Source organism: Erinaceus europaeus, chromosome 15 (assembly GCF_950295315.1).
Source record: "Erinaceus europaeus chromosome 15, mEriEur2.1, whole genome shotgun sequence".
NCBI lineage: Eukaryota > Metazoa > Chordata > Mammalia > Eulipotyphla > Erinaceidae > Erinaceus > Erinaceus europaeus.
In genome coordinates this window covers 83,543,328-83,558,846 of record NC_080176.1, presented here as the reverse complement: position 1 = coordinate 83,558,846, position 15,519 = coordinate 83,543,328, and the positions used below count along the sequence as shown (strand labels likewise).

Here is a 15,519-nt window from a genome sequence, read left to right as displayed (position 1 = left end):
ATGTGCGCCTAACCGGGTGCACCACCACTGCCCGGCCCCAGGACTTGTGCATTTAATTCACACATCCACCTGTCCAGACCAGCAGTGTTTTCTAAGAATTCTGCCTTCTGGAATTTTGAACCTACACGGAATCACCTGACATCATAGTCCATCTCTATCGTCATAACCACTCAATAATTGATTTAGGTGAAATCCTCTGGCATTTTTGCCCCATACACATTGCAACTAAACGAAATGTTTGCTGCAAGAGCCAGCACAGAGAATCGGTGTGGCTTAAGAAAGAAAACATAACAGCATTCTGTAGTGAGAGGTATGCTACTTATACCACACGTCACCAGAATTCTGGGGCAGAAATTCCCAAACAGTTACATTCAATAAATCAACTTCACTTTCGCACGTTTCTTCTTCCCGGAAGTGTCGGCCAATAAGAGACGCCCCGCCCCCCGGAAGTGTCCCGCCCCGGAAGCCCCGCCCTCTCCAGGTTCCCACAGTCCCCCCCACAGCCTGCGAAAAACCCCTGCGCGGAGTAGGTCACTGCGCCTGCGCGCCACCTTCGCGCCTGCGCAGTAGCGGCGGCCCGCGGTGTCCTGGGAGGGTGCGGAGGCCGCCCGCCCCGCCTCCGCTCTCGCCGCTGCTTCCCTTTGGCTCCAGGCGGCCACTTCCCTCTCTGGCAGCACGGGCGGCAGTTGCTTGGTCTCTTCATGACCGCTTTCCCTGCTGTGAGCATGGCGGCTCGGAGACGCAGGGCTTCCCTGCGCCTCTGCGCCACAGGTATGGGGTGGGGGCGCCCTGCCCCGAGATCGGGGACCTGGGGGTGCACCCGGGGTGATGGGGCGCGGCTGGGGGGTCCCCAGAGGAGGAGGGGAGGGGGCCGAGGGTGACACCCTACAGGTGGGGGACGGGGGGCGTGGCGGGGTCCTCATGGGGGGCGGAAGGAGTTTAACTCGCCGAGGGGCAGATGGGGGCAGGAGCCTCCCATGGGGACCTTCTGTATTGGGGCAGGAGCCTCCCATGGGGACCTTCTGTATTGGGGCAGGAGCCTCCCATGGGGATCTTCTGTATTGGGGCAGGAGCCTCACATGGGGACCTTCTGTAGGGGGGCAGGACCCTCCCATGGGGACCTTCTGTAGGGGGGGCAGGACCCTCCCATGGGGACCTTCTGTATTGGGGCAGGAGCCTCCCATGGGGACTTTCTGTATTGGGGCAGAGCCTCCCATGGGGACCTTCTGTAGGGGGGGCAGGACCCTCCCATGGGGACCTTCTGTAGGGGGGCAGGACCCTCCCATGGGGACCTTCTGTAGGGGGTCAGGAGCCTCCCATGGGGACCTTCTCTATTGGGGCAGGAGCCTCCCATGGGGACCTTCTGTAGGGGGGCAGGACCCTCCCATGGGGACCTTCTGTAAGGGGGGAAAGGAGCCTCCCATGGGGACCTTCTGTAGGGGGGCAGGACCCTCCCATGGGGACCTTCTGTATGGGGGGCAGGACCCTCCCATGGGGACCTTCTGTATGGGGGGCAGGACCCTCCCATGGGGACCTTCTGTAGAGGGGCAGGAGCCTCCCATGGGGACCTTCTGTAGGGGGGGCAGGAGCCTCCCATGGGGACCTTCTGTAGGGGGGCCAGGACCCTCCCATGGGGACCTTCTGTAGGGGGGGCAGGACCCTCCCATGGGGACCTTCTGTATTGGGGCAGGAGCCTCCCATGGGGACCTTCTGTAGGGGGGGGCAGGAGCCTCCCATGGGGACCTTCTGTAGGGAGGGCAGGACCCTCCCATGGGGACCTTCTGTAGGGGGTCAGGAGCCTCCCATGGGGACCTTCTGTAGGGGGGGCAGGAGCCTCCCATGGGGACCTTCTGTAGGGGGAGCAGGACCCTCCCATGGGGACCTTCTGTAGGGGGGGCAGGAGCCTCCCATGGGCACCTTCTGTAGGGGGAGCAGGAGCCTCCCATGGGGACCTTCTGTATGGGGGGCAGGACCCTCCCATGGGGACCTTCTGTAGGGGGGAATGAGCCTCCCATGGGGACCTTCTGTAGGGGGGGCAAGAGCCTCCCATGGGGACCCTCTCTGGGGTGGGGGCCAGGGACCCTCCCGTGGGGACCCGCTCTGGGGTGGGGTTGAATGAACTTACCTGATGGTAGGGGTTGGGGGACAGCCACCTGCCCCTTGGGAATAGGATAAGGGTCCTGCAGTTTCCGGTGCAGGTGGCTCCCTCTGGGTGGAGAGACCCCCCCCCCCAGGGGCAGGGACCACCCAGATACCCAGCAGAGCTCAGGCCTCTCCACTTCCCTCTCCTCCTGCACCCAGTTCCAGGTCCCCAGGAAAAGCTCCCCTGTCGCCCTTGATGCGAGGGAAGACTCAGCCCACCCGTAGGTGGAGGAGGCCCCCCCACTCCCGGCCGCCTTCCCCAGACCAGTGCATCCCCTGAGCCTCCGGCCCCAGGTTCTTTCTGAGTCTTGTTGGAATTATTCGCAGACGCCCCAGAGGCTGGGCGGGTCATGGGCAGACTGGCAGGAGAGAGGCCCCTGGGCATAACCGCCTCCCTGGGCCAGTGCTCGTCCTTTCTCAGCAACCCCACTGCAGCCAGGCCCTGTGTCTGTGCCCCAGAAGAGGTGGACAGGTTTCCATGGACAGATCTTTGTTTCTGCTGACAAATCTGGGAGAAAAAACTCCGGGGGAACAGGAGCATGGAGAGGGGAGATGCATACATCTGTCCCCACGGTAGAAGCGGACTGCAAAAATAAACACATAAAGGAAGGATCCAGTAGGACTTTGAATGGTATTTAGAGCTCACGCTGGCCAGATAGGAACACTGGCCACTACCGAAACGGAGAAAGCAGAACGATAATGACTGCGGACCACTCTCAAAAGGTGGGATGGCAGGACACTCCTGAAAAGAGAAGTCAACCAGTCGGTGGAAAATGAAAGCGTGTAATGCCCACGCCCACCTGAGGTTTAGTTTCCAGTGAGCGACAGTCCTTTCATGGGGGTTTGTGTGCAAGCGAAATAGCAGTGACACCCAGGGACAACTCAGCCGCACAGCGTCTGTGGTGGAGTTACTGGGTAGGTTGCAGAGAAAGGGGCAGCATCTCATAGGCCGCAACGAGCTTAGGACAAGGCAGGTGTAAACCAAGGCTTATTGCAGTCAGTGTGTACCTTTCTGTTGTTTTGTTTTGTTTTTGTTTTTCAGTGTTTTTACTTGACGTGGCTTTCTGTAAAGGATTTGTAGAAGATCTAGATGAATCGTGAGTATATAAACTTTTTAAATTTTTTGAGATTTGTTTGTTTATTCCCTTTTGTTGCCCTTGTTGTTTATTGTTGTTGTTAACTGCTGTCTTTGTTGTTGGATAGGACAGAGAGAAATGGAGAGAGGAGGGGAAGACAGGGGGAGAGAAAAATAGACACCTGCAGACCTGCTTCACAGCTTGTGAAGCGACTCCCCGGCCGGTGGGGAGCCGGGGGCTTGAACCAGGATTCTTAAGCCAGTCCTTGCGCTTTGCGCTTAACCCGCTGTGCTACCACCCGACTCCATATATAAACTTTTAAATGGCATTTTTTCTCAGTGCTGATGTGAAGCTGAGTATTTGCATGAAGCTGAGTTGTAATCAATGTTACAATGTTTTGTTCCAGAGTTTTCCTAAGTGCCTTATATACAAAGTGGAATCAGAATTAAAAGGGCTTCCTACACTAGCACAAGTAGAAATAACTTTGCCAGTGCTTCTGTATTCTGTTTGATTATTTCCCTTGGCTCTTGTTCTTTCTGCTTTAATCACTGCAGAGTTGATGCTGGGATTAGGTAATAGCACGCATTACCTAATTGTCCACCTTTGTACACACGTACACCTGAACATGTTACCATTCTCTGTATTGTCTTTCTAGTGTTACAGCCTTAGTCACAAGACATGCCGGGAGTAGGTCTACTTCACATCAGGTCCCGCAGATGTTCACGACGCGTGACCAGAAGTAATAGCCAGACCTCAGAAGGGACAGCCCTCCACCCCAAGATGTGGGTCACAGGCTGGACACAGCAGGCCCGTCATCCTGCCCATAGCATTCCCCTGGGTCCTGCTTGTCATCGGCTGTTTCTCTGGGTTTGGCTTCGTCAGCCCCATTCATCCCACTGACTCAGGCTACACTGCCCAAGCCCCGTACATCCTGCCCAGGTCTCCACTACCACTGCATTCTGGGAACGGCCCTAGAGCACAGCCCACAGGACTTGACGTTGGGCTCCACCGTAAGGCATCCAGTATAATCCACCTGTGCCCTATATCACTCCTGCCCCACAGGGTGGTTGGACATTTGAATGAACCAATTCAAGGACAGGCTGAATGGACTGAGGGCAGGGACCAAGGTCACCGTAGCCTGGACATGAATCCCAGGTGAACCATCTGGGTCTCTGCAGCGGTTCCCCTGTTGGGTCCTTTACTCCAGCCCAGCATGTTCAGCCAGGGGTCTGTGCCTTCCTTTAACTGTGTCCTTTTACCATGACAGACTCTTTGCTTTCCATGGGAGACCCAATTAGAGATGTCCATGCTCTTCAACTCTTGCCCTAAAGAATCTGTGGGAGACAGCAACAGCCATGCCTACTGGGTATAGAACATGGGGTTTGGCCTGAGAGCACATTAAGAACCAGTTAAAGGTCTCCAGCTCAGCGGTTTGCCGAACATGGCCATATTGCATTGTGTGGGTAGCTCTTGTTGACGCAGCTAGAACACCAGTCGCTGTGCAAGACTCTGGAAGGTGAAATAAATACATACCCCTTGATTAGCACATTTATGGCTGAGTAATACATAACTAATATGATGTGTGGGAAGTGATAAGAATCTTAAAGAGAACCAGGGTGATACAGAGAGATTGCTTCTGGAGATTTAAAAGAAGTTGCTCTGAAGTAAGCAGTGCTTTTAATTGGAAAGGGTTTGACTGCTGAAAGTTGTGGGTTTAGCTGTGATGAATATCACAGACTGAGTGCAAATCATAGGTGCTTATGCTTGAGGGGAAAGACAGTTGGAAGCAGATACGTTGTTTCCAGATACTTTCTTTTCTTGTGGACAGTAAACTAGGCCTGGGAACGTGTTAGATAAGAGCCGACTTTTCAGAATTGTGCTTTTGAGTGTAGCGTGTTGCGTCCCCAAAGCTCCTCCTGGCTCAGTGAGGACCACCCCGAGGAGAGGACTGAGCCTCCAGCTTCCCTTTACTCCAGCAGAGCAGGATCCCACAGGGTGTGGGAGGAACAGGGCCTGTTCCCCGCTGGACTCCACAGGACAAGCTCCGCCCCTCCTCAGTGCCTGTGTAAATATCCCCTACCTAGGAAACTGCACGGGGACTTTGGGGGGCTTGGCCACCTGAGCCCCTCTGCCTAGTGTTACCAAAAGGTCAGACTCCTAGGAAACAAGCAGCTGTGTTTTCATTAAGCCACACAGAGCTGCAGTATCCGGAAAGCTCTTGAAATTTAGCTTCCCAAGTGCCCACCAAGGGTCAGTTTTGCAAACAGACCCTTCTTTTTGTTCTTCTTTCTCTCTCTCTCTTTCTTCTCTTTTCTCTTCTTTCTCTTTCTTTTCATTCCTTCCTTTCTTTTCCCCCTTTTCAGATAGAGGGGGGAAGAGAAATGAGGAGAAATACCACAGCACTGCTTCCCTACTCATAAAGCTTCCTCCTTGCACAGCTGCCCGATGGGGGACCAGGAACTCAGAGAGGGTCCTTGTGCATGGTGCAGTGCGCTGCCTCTTCAGGGTGGACTATGCCCCCCCCCAAACCCCCAAAGCCAGCAGCCTCAGCATATGTAATGCGTATGTTTAAATGAATGGAATGCCTTGGGCAGAGGTACAGAATAATCTTGCTACTGAGATACTGAGACATGCTTGAATTTTACTTATTTTACCTGAGCCCTGCTCAACTCTGGCCAGTCCTGTCTTCTATCTTCCTGCCCCTATATGTTTCTTTATCTTTAATTAATTTATTTCTTCTTTAAGTTCCATAGTTTTATTGTTAATAAAAAAAATTTAACTTATGTATTTGATTCTTTACATTTCATAGTTTTGTTAGTTTCTGAACATTTAGAATTCAGTAAGATTTTTGCATACAAATTTATTGCATCATTTCCATATTCCCGTCTTCGTCAGTTCTATCTATCTATTCAGTTATCTTCTATCTATTCAGTTATAAATTAAAGCAAACATGAAGTCAAATATCATTTTTCTTGCTCTTTTCAGATTTAAAGACAACCGAAAAGATGACATTTGGCTTGTAGATGTGAGTATGTAAATGTTTTTTTACTAATCACCTACCCCACCCGTTTAGGATTATTTTCTCTGCCACTCTCATATGATAATATAATTAGTGCTTCTGCATATTACTCGGCTTTATTCTGAAAATACCAGTTTGAGGGAGTCGGGTGGTAGCACAGTGGGTTAAGTGCAGGCGGTGTAAGCACAAAGACAGTCGTAAGGATCTCGGTTCGAGCCCCCAGCTCCCTACCTGCAGGGGAGTCGCTTCACAAGTAGTGAAGCAGGTCTGTAAGTGTCTGTCTTTCTCTCCCCCTCTCTTGTCTTCCCCTCCTCTCTCCATTTCTCTCTATCCTATCCAACAACAAGGACATCAATAACAACAACAACTACAACAATAAAATAACAAGGGCAACAAAAGGGAATAAATAAATAAATATAAAAAAAAATATATATAAAAAATACCAGTTTTATTAATAAGGGAACTTTAAAAAAAAATTTATTTATAAAAAGGAAACATTGACAAAACCATAGGATAAGAGGGGTACAGCTTCACACAGTTCCCACCACTAGACCTCCATATACCATCCCCTCCACTGATAGCTTTTCTATTCTTTAACCCTTTGGGAGTATGGGCCCAAGATCCTTGTGGGATGCAGAAGGTTGAAGGTCAGGCTTCTGTAATTGTTTCCCCACTGAACATGGGCATTGACAGGTGGATCCATACTCCCAGCCTGTCTAAGAGGGAACTTTGACATCATTCGGTCATAGTTGGTGCTGGTATTCAGCTTGGCCCCTTCCACATGTAAGTAAGTCACTTTCTTCATACTCTCCAAGAGAGGCAGTCAGAATCATATTTTCATCTCAAGTGAACAAAATCAAATATATATATATATATATATATATATATACACATATATATGTAATATATATATTTCTTAATAGAGACAGCCATAAATAGAGAGAGAAGGGGGTGATAGGCAGAGAGATACTTGCAGTCCTGCTTCATTACTTGCAAAGCTTTCCCCCTGCAGGTGGGGACCGGGGACTCGAACCCGGGGCCTTGCACATCGTGACGTGCACTCAACCAGGTGCACCACCACCCGGCCCCAAGTTTCAAATATATTTAAGTCTGTGTTTAGGATTTGTTCTGACATGTCCCACGGAAAACAGAATAACAGCCAAAAAAGAAGGAATTCAGATGGCCAAGTCGCAAAGTCGACAGTTACTGAAGCCGGGCTGTGGGCCATACAGTCCATCGTACCCGTGTTCACAGTTGGGGTAGCAAAGGCAGCTAGTCCGTTGGTCGTTTGCTCTTATACAGCTAGATTAACGCTGATCATGAGCATTTAAAGGATGTGCCCATGATGTACTTATGTATGTTTGGTGGTTTAATTTTATAAGTGACCTGGACACCCCCACTTGGAGTCCAGGCCATGTTTAGTAGAAGTCATACAAAAATCATACAGCTATTTTTGGCTCTTGGCAGTTATTTAAAGTGAATTCAGCAAGCTGGTAAATTCCACACCTATAGAGCCCAGGACTAGCGTGTCCTGGCAGTTTGACCCCTGGTACCACATGTGCCAAAATGATGCTCTCATTCCTGTTCCCTCTCTCCCTCCCCCACTCCCACCTCTCTCGCTAACAAACAAATTTTACAAGATTAAATGAACTTGTAACTTGAGGGTTGAAATATTGGCTTGGAAGTAACATGACTAGGTTTCTGTTGGTATTTTTTCTGTCCCTACGTGACAACTATAAGCTGTATATTTAGACTTGTTATCCAAAACGGACTTGAAGGTCATTTATTAATAGTTGAGCTTAAGACCTATGTCCACAGTAGCATGGCACTTTTGCCATCTTCTCTGTGTGTGTGTGTGTGTTTTTCACCCAGTTTTATGCACCCTGGTGTGGCCACTGCAAAAAGCTCGAGCCAGTCTGGAATGAAGTCGGTCTGGAGATGAAGAGCATCGGGTCTCCAGTGAAAGTGGGGAAGATGGACGCCACGTCCTACTCTAGTAAGCGCTGCTTGTTGATGCTCCTGTTCTCGTGCTCAAAGCTCAGAATGTGTGGTGTGTTCAAGGTAGGAGGGACCAGACTGGCTCTTGCTCCTGTGAAATAAAAGCTACTCTAGCCATTTAAGGCCGCACTGTGAAGTCCATTTTGCTCTTATGCTCAGTGTAGGGGTTCAAGTCCCGTTTCCGACTTGGAGCCCTCTCACAGTGACATCGGTTTTACCCAAGGGAACTACCAACATTCACGTGTGAAACTGTTGTTGATGTAGCTAGTGGGTTAGGGACGAGAGTTTGTGGTCTGAACAGTCTGAGATGTCACAGTGGAGGAGTAAGTGGGAACTGGAGAGTGGTGATGCATTTGTGAAAGTGAGGAAGCCGTCCCCAGCAGAGAGAATGCCAAGTGCAGCCTTGGAAAGTCACAGTGAGCTTAGGTAGTGCCTGGCCGAGAGGAGGATCTATGGGACGGAACGGGGGCTGGCTCACTGCTGCCCATGGGGAGGCCTCCCCCTCCCCCCCAGCCACTGTGTCACTACAGCTGTGTTGGGACACAGCCTTGCTCATTAGTGGACTGTTCTCTGTCGCTGTATTTCTGTTCCAGGGCCAGACTTGGGTGGTTATAAGAGACCACATGCCCCACTTGACCTAAAATACCTTTAATTGTGAAAACTTTGATATAGTAAGTATTTCAGGTACTAACTCCTGTCGTAGAGGACCTGGGTAAGAAGCACTGCAATCTCAAGCAGTAGAAGCTGCCTCCGCTATTTGGGAAGTGGTGCCTTGCTTCAGAAAGCAGATCCTGCCTCACCCAGACCCTGCTGCTGTTCTCTGACAGACTCTGGGGAACATATTTTAACATCTCTTTTAAGCTTTGCTTTTCACGTTGGTAAACAGCTGGCTGAAAAGGCTCATTTTACTGGTGGTTTGGAGATTTGGATCATAGCACTTTGCAGTCCCTTATGGTAGTCAATAACAGAGGCTTCCTTTTTCACGAGGGAGCAAAACAGAGCCATGTGATGTGGATTTCTCTTTGGGAAATGAGCGCTTTGGAGCAAGACTAGCCTGGCCTATGGGAATATGTTTTTGGTTTGTTTGTTTTTAAGATTTCTTATTATCAGAGAGACCAAAGCACCGTAATTGTAGCCTAATTTTAGCCTTCATGTCTGTAAGTGGGAGAGCAGTAAGCCTCCAGACTGAGATCACCTGATTGCTAGTTTATATCAATCCCCCTAGCATAATGCCTAGTGTATGCAAGGTGCTAAATACGATTCCTGATTCTGGGGGCCCCCAGGTGGGAAAGCATTTTGTGTTTTATTAGTTGTCAGTTGGGAGGTGAAGCACTTTTGAGAAGGCAGATGGCTTGGAACAACTGTTGTTCTTAACGTGTAGATGGAAAAGGAGAAGGACATCAGCAGGTTGGTGTGAGGTGCTAGAAGCCCAGACGTGAGTGCTGGCAGTGGGTAAAGAGGAAAACTGCTGTCTGCAGGCATTTTCGGGAAGGAAGTCACTGATGCCATAGGTTGCCACTGTGACAGAGAGAACAACTGAAAGAAAGAAGCCATGACACACTTAGAGCCACTGCTTTCGTGCCCTACCCCCGGCTATATAGAAAAGAGCGACAGAGCTTAGTTTTGTGGATGTTTTTAAATCTTTGTCTTCCTTTTGAATTTTCAGCATTTTGTAGTATTGATGTTTGGGAATAGGAAAAGAGAATGCAGTAAGGAAGTCATGGCCAGATTGATGAAGTGAATGTTGGAGCTTTCAGAGATCAATAGCAAGGAGTTACTACATAGAAAAAATACACTTACGGTGGTCCGGGAGGTGTTGCAGTGGATAAAGCACTGGACTCTGAAGCATGAGGTCCTAAGTTCAATCCCTGGCAGCACATGTACCAGAGTGATGTCTGGTTCTTCCTCTCTCCTATCTTCCTATCTTTCTCATGAATGAATAAATAAATTCTTAAAAGAAAAGAAAAAACATGTTTACGTTGATATTTGAAATACACTTTTAAGTGTTTAAGAAGACATTATTTTGTACTGTTGCTCATGAAAATGAGTTTTTGTGTCTGGGCATCTGTGGCTTAGACAGATAGACAGACAGACATCTACACATCTGTCAGGCTTCCTCAGCGGTCCATTCAGATCCACTCAGTCCATATTTGTATTTATTTATTTTGCTACTGCTTGTCAGGGTCGGTACTAGTTTCGAGGGCTGACAGAAAAAGCAAAACACGTCTTTGCTGCCCTAGAAGGACTCACAGTCTAATAGAGGCAAACAGGGGAATAAATCAACAGGAACAGCACAGGCTTAGTCATCACAGGAGGTTATAAAGTGCTGCGTAAAGGCATCTGGAAGTGTGTGCATCTGTGAGTCAGCAAAAACCTTAATCTGTGATGATACTTAATTTACATTGTCAGAACTTCTTTTCCATACTAATTCATTTACTTATTACTCAGTTTTTATGAAGTGCCCCATGTGTTGGTGTTGATTAGTGACTCTAATCAGGGGAAATATAAGAGCCCAGATACTGTTTTTCAAGGGTTTCGAGAAGAATGTCCTTTAAGTGCTATGACTGAAAAGCAGTCCAGGTCATAAGACTTCATATTTATACTTTGCAACTTTTTAAGCAGTTTATTTATTTATTTATTTGTTTGTTTTTTCCATGAATGAATGGTCGTCTGACAGTCTCTTACCTGTTCTTATGACACTGCATTGCAAATTACCTTGTGAGAATGTTTCTGTAAAGTGTCACGTGGGCAGTAAAGGTCCTTAGCAAACCATTTGCCCAGGTTTGGGGGAACACAGTGAACAGTCCTTTCTAGATCCTACATGGGTGACCCTCTCCTCTGATCCTGCCCACCTCAGATGTGGGGTTCCAAACCCCCACACCCTCTCCCAGACTCCACCCAAGCTGCAGGGTGATGCTTTGCTTGGAAATCGTTGTGAGTCATCCAGACTGAGTCTATTGAAAATCCTTCTGGGGTGCAGGAATTGAGAGAGTCAGCATCCATTCATTCTGAAAACATTCAGTGCCTGTCCTGATCTAGGCTCTGCTGATGCTGGTGGACATTATAGAATTGCTGTGACACTGAGGAGAGCCAAGCAGTGATGAACATAAGTATATTATCTGACGTTTGTGGTCAGTGATGGCTTCATTTTCTGCTTATCATCCAGTCAAAGTATTTTACAGACATCTCAGTATTAAAAAAATGTTGTTGGCAAGTTTCCAAAGACTACTATCTAGATTGTGAAGTATTTTACAAAGGTTTCCCTAGACCCTTTAAGATAGCTTCTGATTTAGAACTTGAAATCCGAAAGCTAAAGGTAAATATCTTTTCAGGCCAGCTGCCCACGGTCATCTCTCTAATGATAAGAATATATTGCAAGGCTCACGATTGCCAGCTGCCACCTGGTCTCCAGAGGCCACTGTCCGAGTGCTCCTGTCATGCCACCCTAGTTTCTCAGTGTGCAGTCTACAGACAGCTCACATTACGATCACATGGGGCACTGTACAGTTCAAATCGCACACCAACCCAGCCCCATGCAACTCTGCAATTGGGTCGGGAGAATTCATGTTCTCAGCTTGGACTGCAGGCAAATACATAGCACCCTCAGGTCAGAGAAGCAAAGGCAAAACATGAGTTTGATGGAGAGCTGTTTATGTGTGGTAGGTGGGCTTGGAATAGGGACTCAAAGTGACCAAGTACAGAAAACACTTTAGCATCTGTGAAGGAAGTGGTGTTTCAGCTGTGTAATTGCAGTGATTGGAAACAGGTGTAGTCAAGCTCTGCACAACAAATGTCTGTGCATAGAATTCTTACACTAGAATTCTTGCACCAGAAACAGTTGTCATGACTTCTCTTGCTTATGTGTGGAATTGTATTAGAAATTCCTAGGGGGCCGGTGGTGGCACACCTGGTTGAGTGCACATATTACAACTCACAAGGATGCAGGTTTGAGCCCATGGTCCCCACCTGCAAGGGAAAAGCTTTGCGAGTGGTGAAGCAGTGCTGCAGGTGTCTCTGTCTCTCTCCTCTCGATTTCTGACTCTTTCTGTCCCACAAATAAAGATAATTAAAAAAATCCTAAGAAATGAAATTATTTATAAAAAATTTGTGATGCATGGTGCTAACTACTGTTAAAATCAACAAACAGAAAATTATTGTCCTGTGTTTGTTCAGATATACATGTTAGCCTATTTCTGTATATAATAATGAATACAAAGTGTGTATCAACCTGCACTTAAATAGGCTGTGACCTTCCTTACCTGTGGTGACGTACTGATTTCTATACTGAAATCACGGAACTTCTCCTACTCCTTGACCTAGTGTGTCTCTGTTTCAAGGTAAAGATCTTAAGTGATGAGCCCTCTTATATATGTGAACTCGAGTGTCATTTGGTCAGTAGCATTCTAATTTTGGTTTCTTGTTCCCAGATTGTATTTAGAAATTAGTTTTTACCTTTCCAGATGGATCATAAGTGCTTGTAGCCAGTGACTGGAGTTCATATGCCTAGTCCTGGAACTGTGGACGTTTTGGGGTCTTGTGATTTACTTCGTGGGACAGGGGATCCTTGTGCATTTGGGGATATTGAACCAGGGACCTGAGAGCCTCAGGCATGTGAGTTGGTTTGCTATCTGCCCCACCCTCTTTAATGGATTTTCATTTGTCTCTTCACTAAATAACCAGCTGCACCCCTCCCCAAGGCTCTCACCCAATTTGTACAGATGGACTCTTCAATTTGTAAAGGAAGCGATCTTAAATCATTGTACACTCCACTCTTCCGTAATATGAAAAGAGTGAAGAGCAGAACATGCAAACCTGTAATCGGGTTTCATTCTTAGTGCTGAGAAGTAGTTGCCAGTCCTCAAGTTGCAGAGTATCTTCCTAAGTTTTAGTTTCTTTGTTGGAAAAATGGCTTTTTCCGCCTCACAAAATTGTTCTGAGGCATCATTAAAGCCAGTTTTTAAGCTATTCTACATGTGTTACTTCTTATCAAACTCCTGCATACCGATGTGTCAGTGGATATTGCTTATCAAGGAGGTGGAGATCAAGAAAGGAAATGAAGCCGGCATTGAAGATCTCTGTGCCAGATTCCAGTAATTTCTTTTACACAACTCTGCTCAATTAAAAAAAAAAACACCATATATATTTTATTTATTTTGGATGGGGGCAGACAGAAATTGAGAGGGGGAAGAGAGAGATAGAAAAGGGAGGAGACACCTGTAGCCCTGCCTCAACACTTGGGAAGCTTTTTCCTTGCAGGTGGGGACCAGGGGCTAGAACCAGTGTTCTTGCTCACTGTCATGTCTGTGATCATAACTGCACCATCATCTGGCTCCACTCATTTTAGAGTCTAAACCAAAGCCCTAAAAGATGAATGGCATCTTCAGAAGAGAACCAGAGTGAACAAAATTGTAAATCTTGCCCATGGCTGCCTAGATCACAAAGAGAAGCTGAAACCCTCACCTGGGTTTGTAAGACTCGTTTTTGCTACTAAGACACAGCCATCTCCCAAGAGGGAGAGCCAGCCATGAAATGGGAGAAGTCATTATTTTAGAAGACTCTTGTCCCAATTATTACACATCTTCAACTTGTAGATGAGCAAACTGGACTTAAGAAAATGGATCAAGTGTGGAAGTGGGGCTTTGAAGTCTAGAACATTAAGCATTGTAATACTGTCAACATATTTTCTTGTTGGTGATTTAATTCACATTCTTAACTTGATTTGCACATGAGTAAGTACTGTGCAAGTTATGCAGGGGAAAAAGTAAACCCAGCCGTATCATACTTTGCTTGGTATTGCTTCTCTTGTGTTGTGGGGGTTTTGTTTTAGGTTTGTTGTGGTTGTTTTGGCATAGTAGTACCTCAAAAATTACAATTTTACAATTTAACTCCCAGGTTACTTTCTCATTCAAATAGAAAGGAAGAGAGAGAGAGCGCAACACCAGAACTTCCTCTGATACCTTGACATTTCCCAGGGTTCTTCAGTGTGTCTGCCATGGCGTCCTAGAGAGAGAGAGAGAGAGGTGTGTGTGTGTGTGTGTGTGTGTGTGTGTGTGTGTGTGTGTGTAAGACCTTTTAGCACCAAGAAGGTTAAGACTTGTTGAAGGTGACAACTAACTTTTTTTTCTCAAAACATTAAGGATTTTAATTAATGTATATATGATACTTTTTAAACAAGATATTACATGCTTTTTAAAAATTCATTTATTGCATAGAGACAGAAATGAAGAGGGAAGAGAGACAGACTTACCTGCAGCACTGCTTTACCACTCATGAAGCTTTCTCCTTGCAGGTGGAGACTGGGGGCTTGAACCATGTACACTCAGCCAGGTGGGCCACCACCCAGGCTCTGTTGTTAATTTTTTAAAGGGCTAAGTAAGATAAAGTGTAGACATTTTTTTTTATTAGTGATTTAATAATGATTGACAAGATTGTGGGATGAAAGGGTTACAATTCCATACAGTTCCCACCACCAGAGTTTCATATCCCATCCCCTCCATTAGAAGGTCCCCTATTTCTTATCCCTCGAGGAGTATGGACCAAAGATCTTTATGAGGTGCAGAAGGTGGGAGTTCTGACTCTGTGGAGGTGGGGACCCAGACACATTGGTGAAGTCATCTGCCCAGGGAAATCAGGTTAGCGTCGTAGTAGCAACTGCAACTTGGTGGCTGAAAAGCATTAAGAAATAAAGAAGAACAAATTGTTTAGTAACCAGGAACCTAAAGGTAAGAATAGAGCAGATGAGATTTGGGGTTTTCATGTTGGAACCGTGCACTGGGGAACCAGCAATCTCTGGACTCCCCTTTTTTTATGTAGGTGTGGAATTTCCATGCAGCCTCTGTGAGATGGGCCTGCATAAGGAACCACTAGCAAGAATCCCTGCTCCTTCTGAAATTTGCAGTTTTGACCTTTTCAGTTGCTAACATTAAGGCATTTTATTTCTCTATCTGCCTCTTTATTTTTGAAAGGGAAGCATCAGCAACATACTGATTTCATATACTGCCCCCAGGTTTACTTCAGTGTTGTTACTCTGAAGACAATCTCAGTTATGACAGTCTTCAGAGTGATGGTTAAACAGTTACTCAATTTAACCTATAACTGCACATGAACCAACACTGTGTTAAAATTAGAAGTTGAACTTTCAAAAAACAGTGCCCAGATTCTTTGATCTCTCACTGGAGAGAAGGGAGAAGGTCTGGAGCTGACAGAAGGGTTTTATATATTTTGCCACAGACTGATTTTGTTGTTATGCTTGTGAATGGTAGATGATAAAACATCAAACATTAA

At 46.9% G+C, this 15,519-nt stretch overlaps 1 protein-coding gene across 7 annotated transcripts in view; it reads left to right on the top strand.

The window, feature by feature from the left end:
- The first annotated feature begins 553 nt into the window (after window positions 1-553).
- TMX3 (thioredoxin related transmembrane protein 3) overlaps window positions 554-15,519 on the top strand; it is a 127,090-nt gene continuing 112,124 nt past the window's right edge. Inside the window, exons 1-5 of one of the 7 annotated variants that reach the window (XM_060174017.1) lie at window positions 554-771; window positions 3,185-3,239; window positions 3,874-3,957; window positions 6,204-6,243; window positions 8,110-8,233. In XM_060174017.1, the coding sequence (XP_060030000.1) occupies window positions 702-771; window positions 3,185-3,239; window positions 3,874-3,957; window positions 6,204-6,243; window positions 8,110-8,233 (373 nt within the window). In that variant the 5' untranslated portion in view covers window positions 554-701. Of the gene's footprint in view, window positions 772-3,184; window positions 3,240-3,873; window positions 3,958-6,203; window positions 6,244-8,109; window positions 8,234-12,706; window positions 12,847-15,519 lie in introns of those variants that run through there. The other 6 variants (XM_060174018.1, XM_060174016.1, XM_007524094.3 and 3 more) reach the window with 6 other exon arrangements.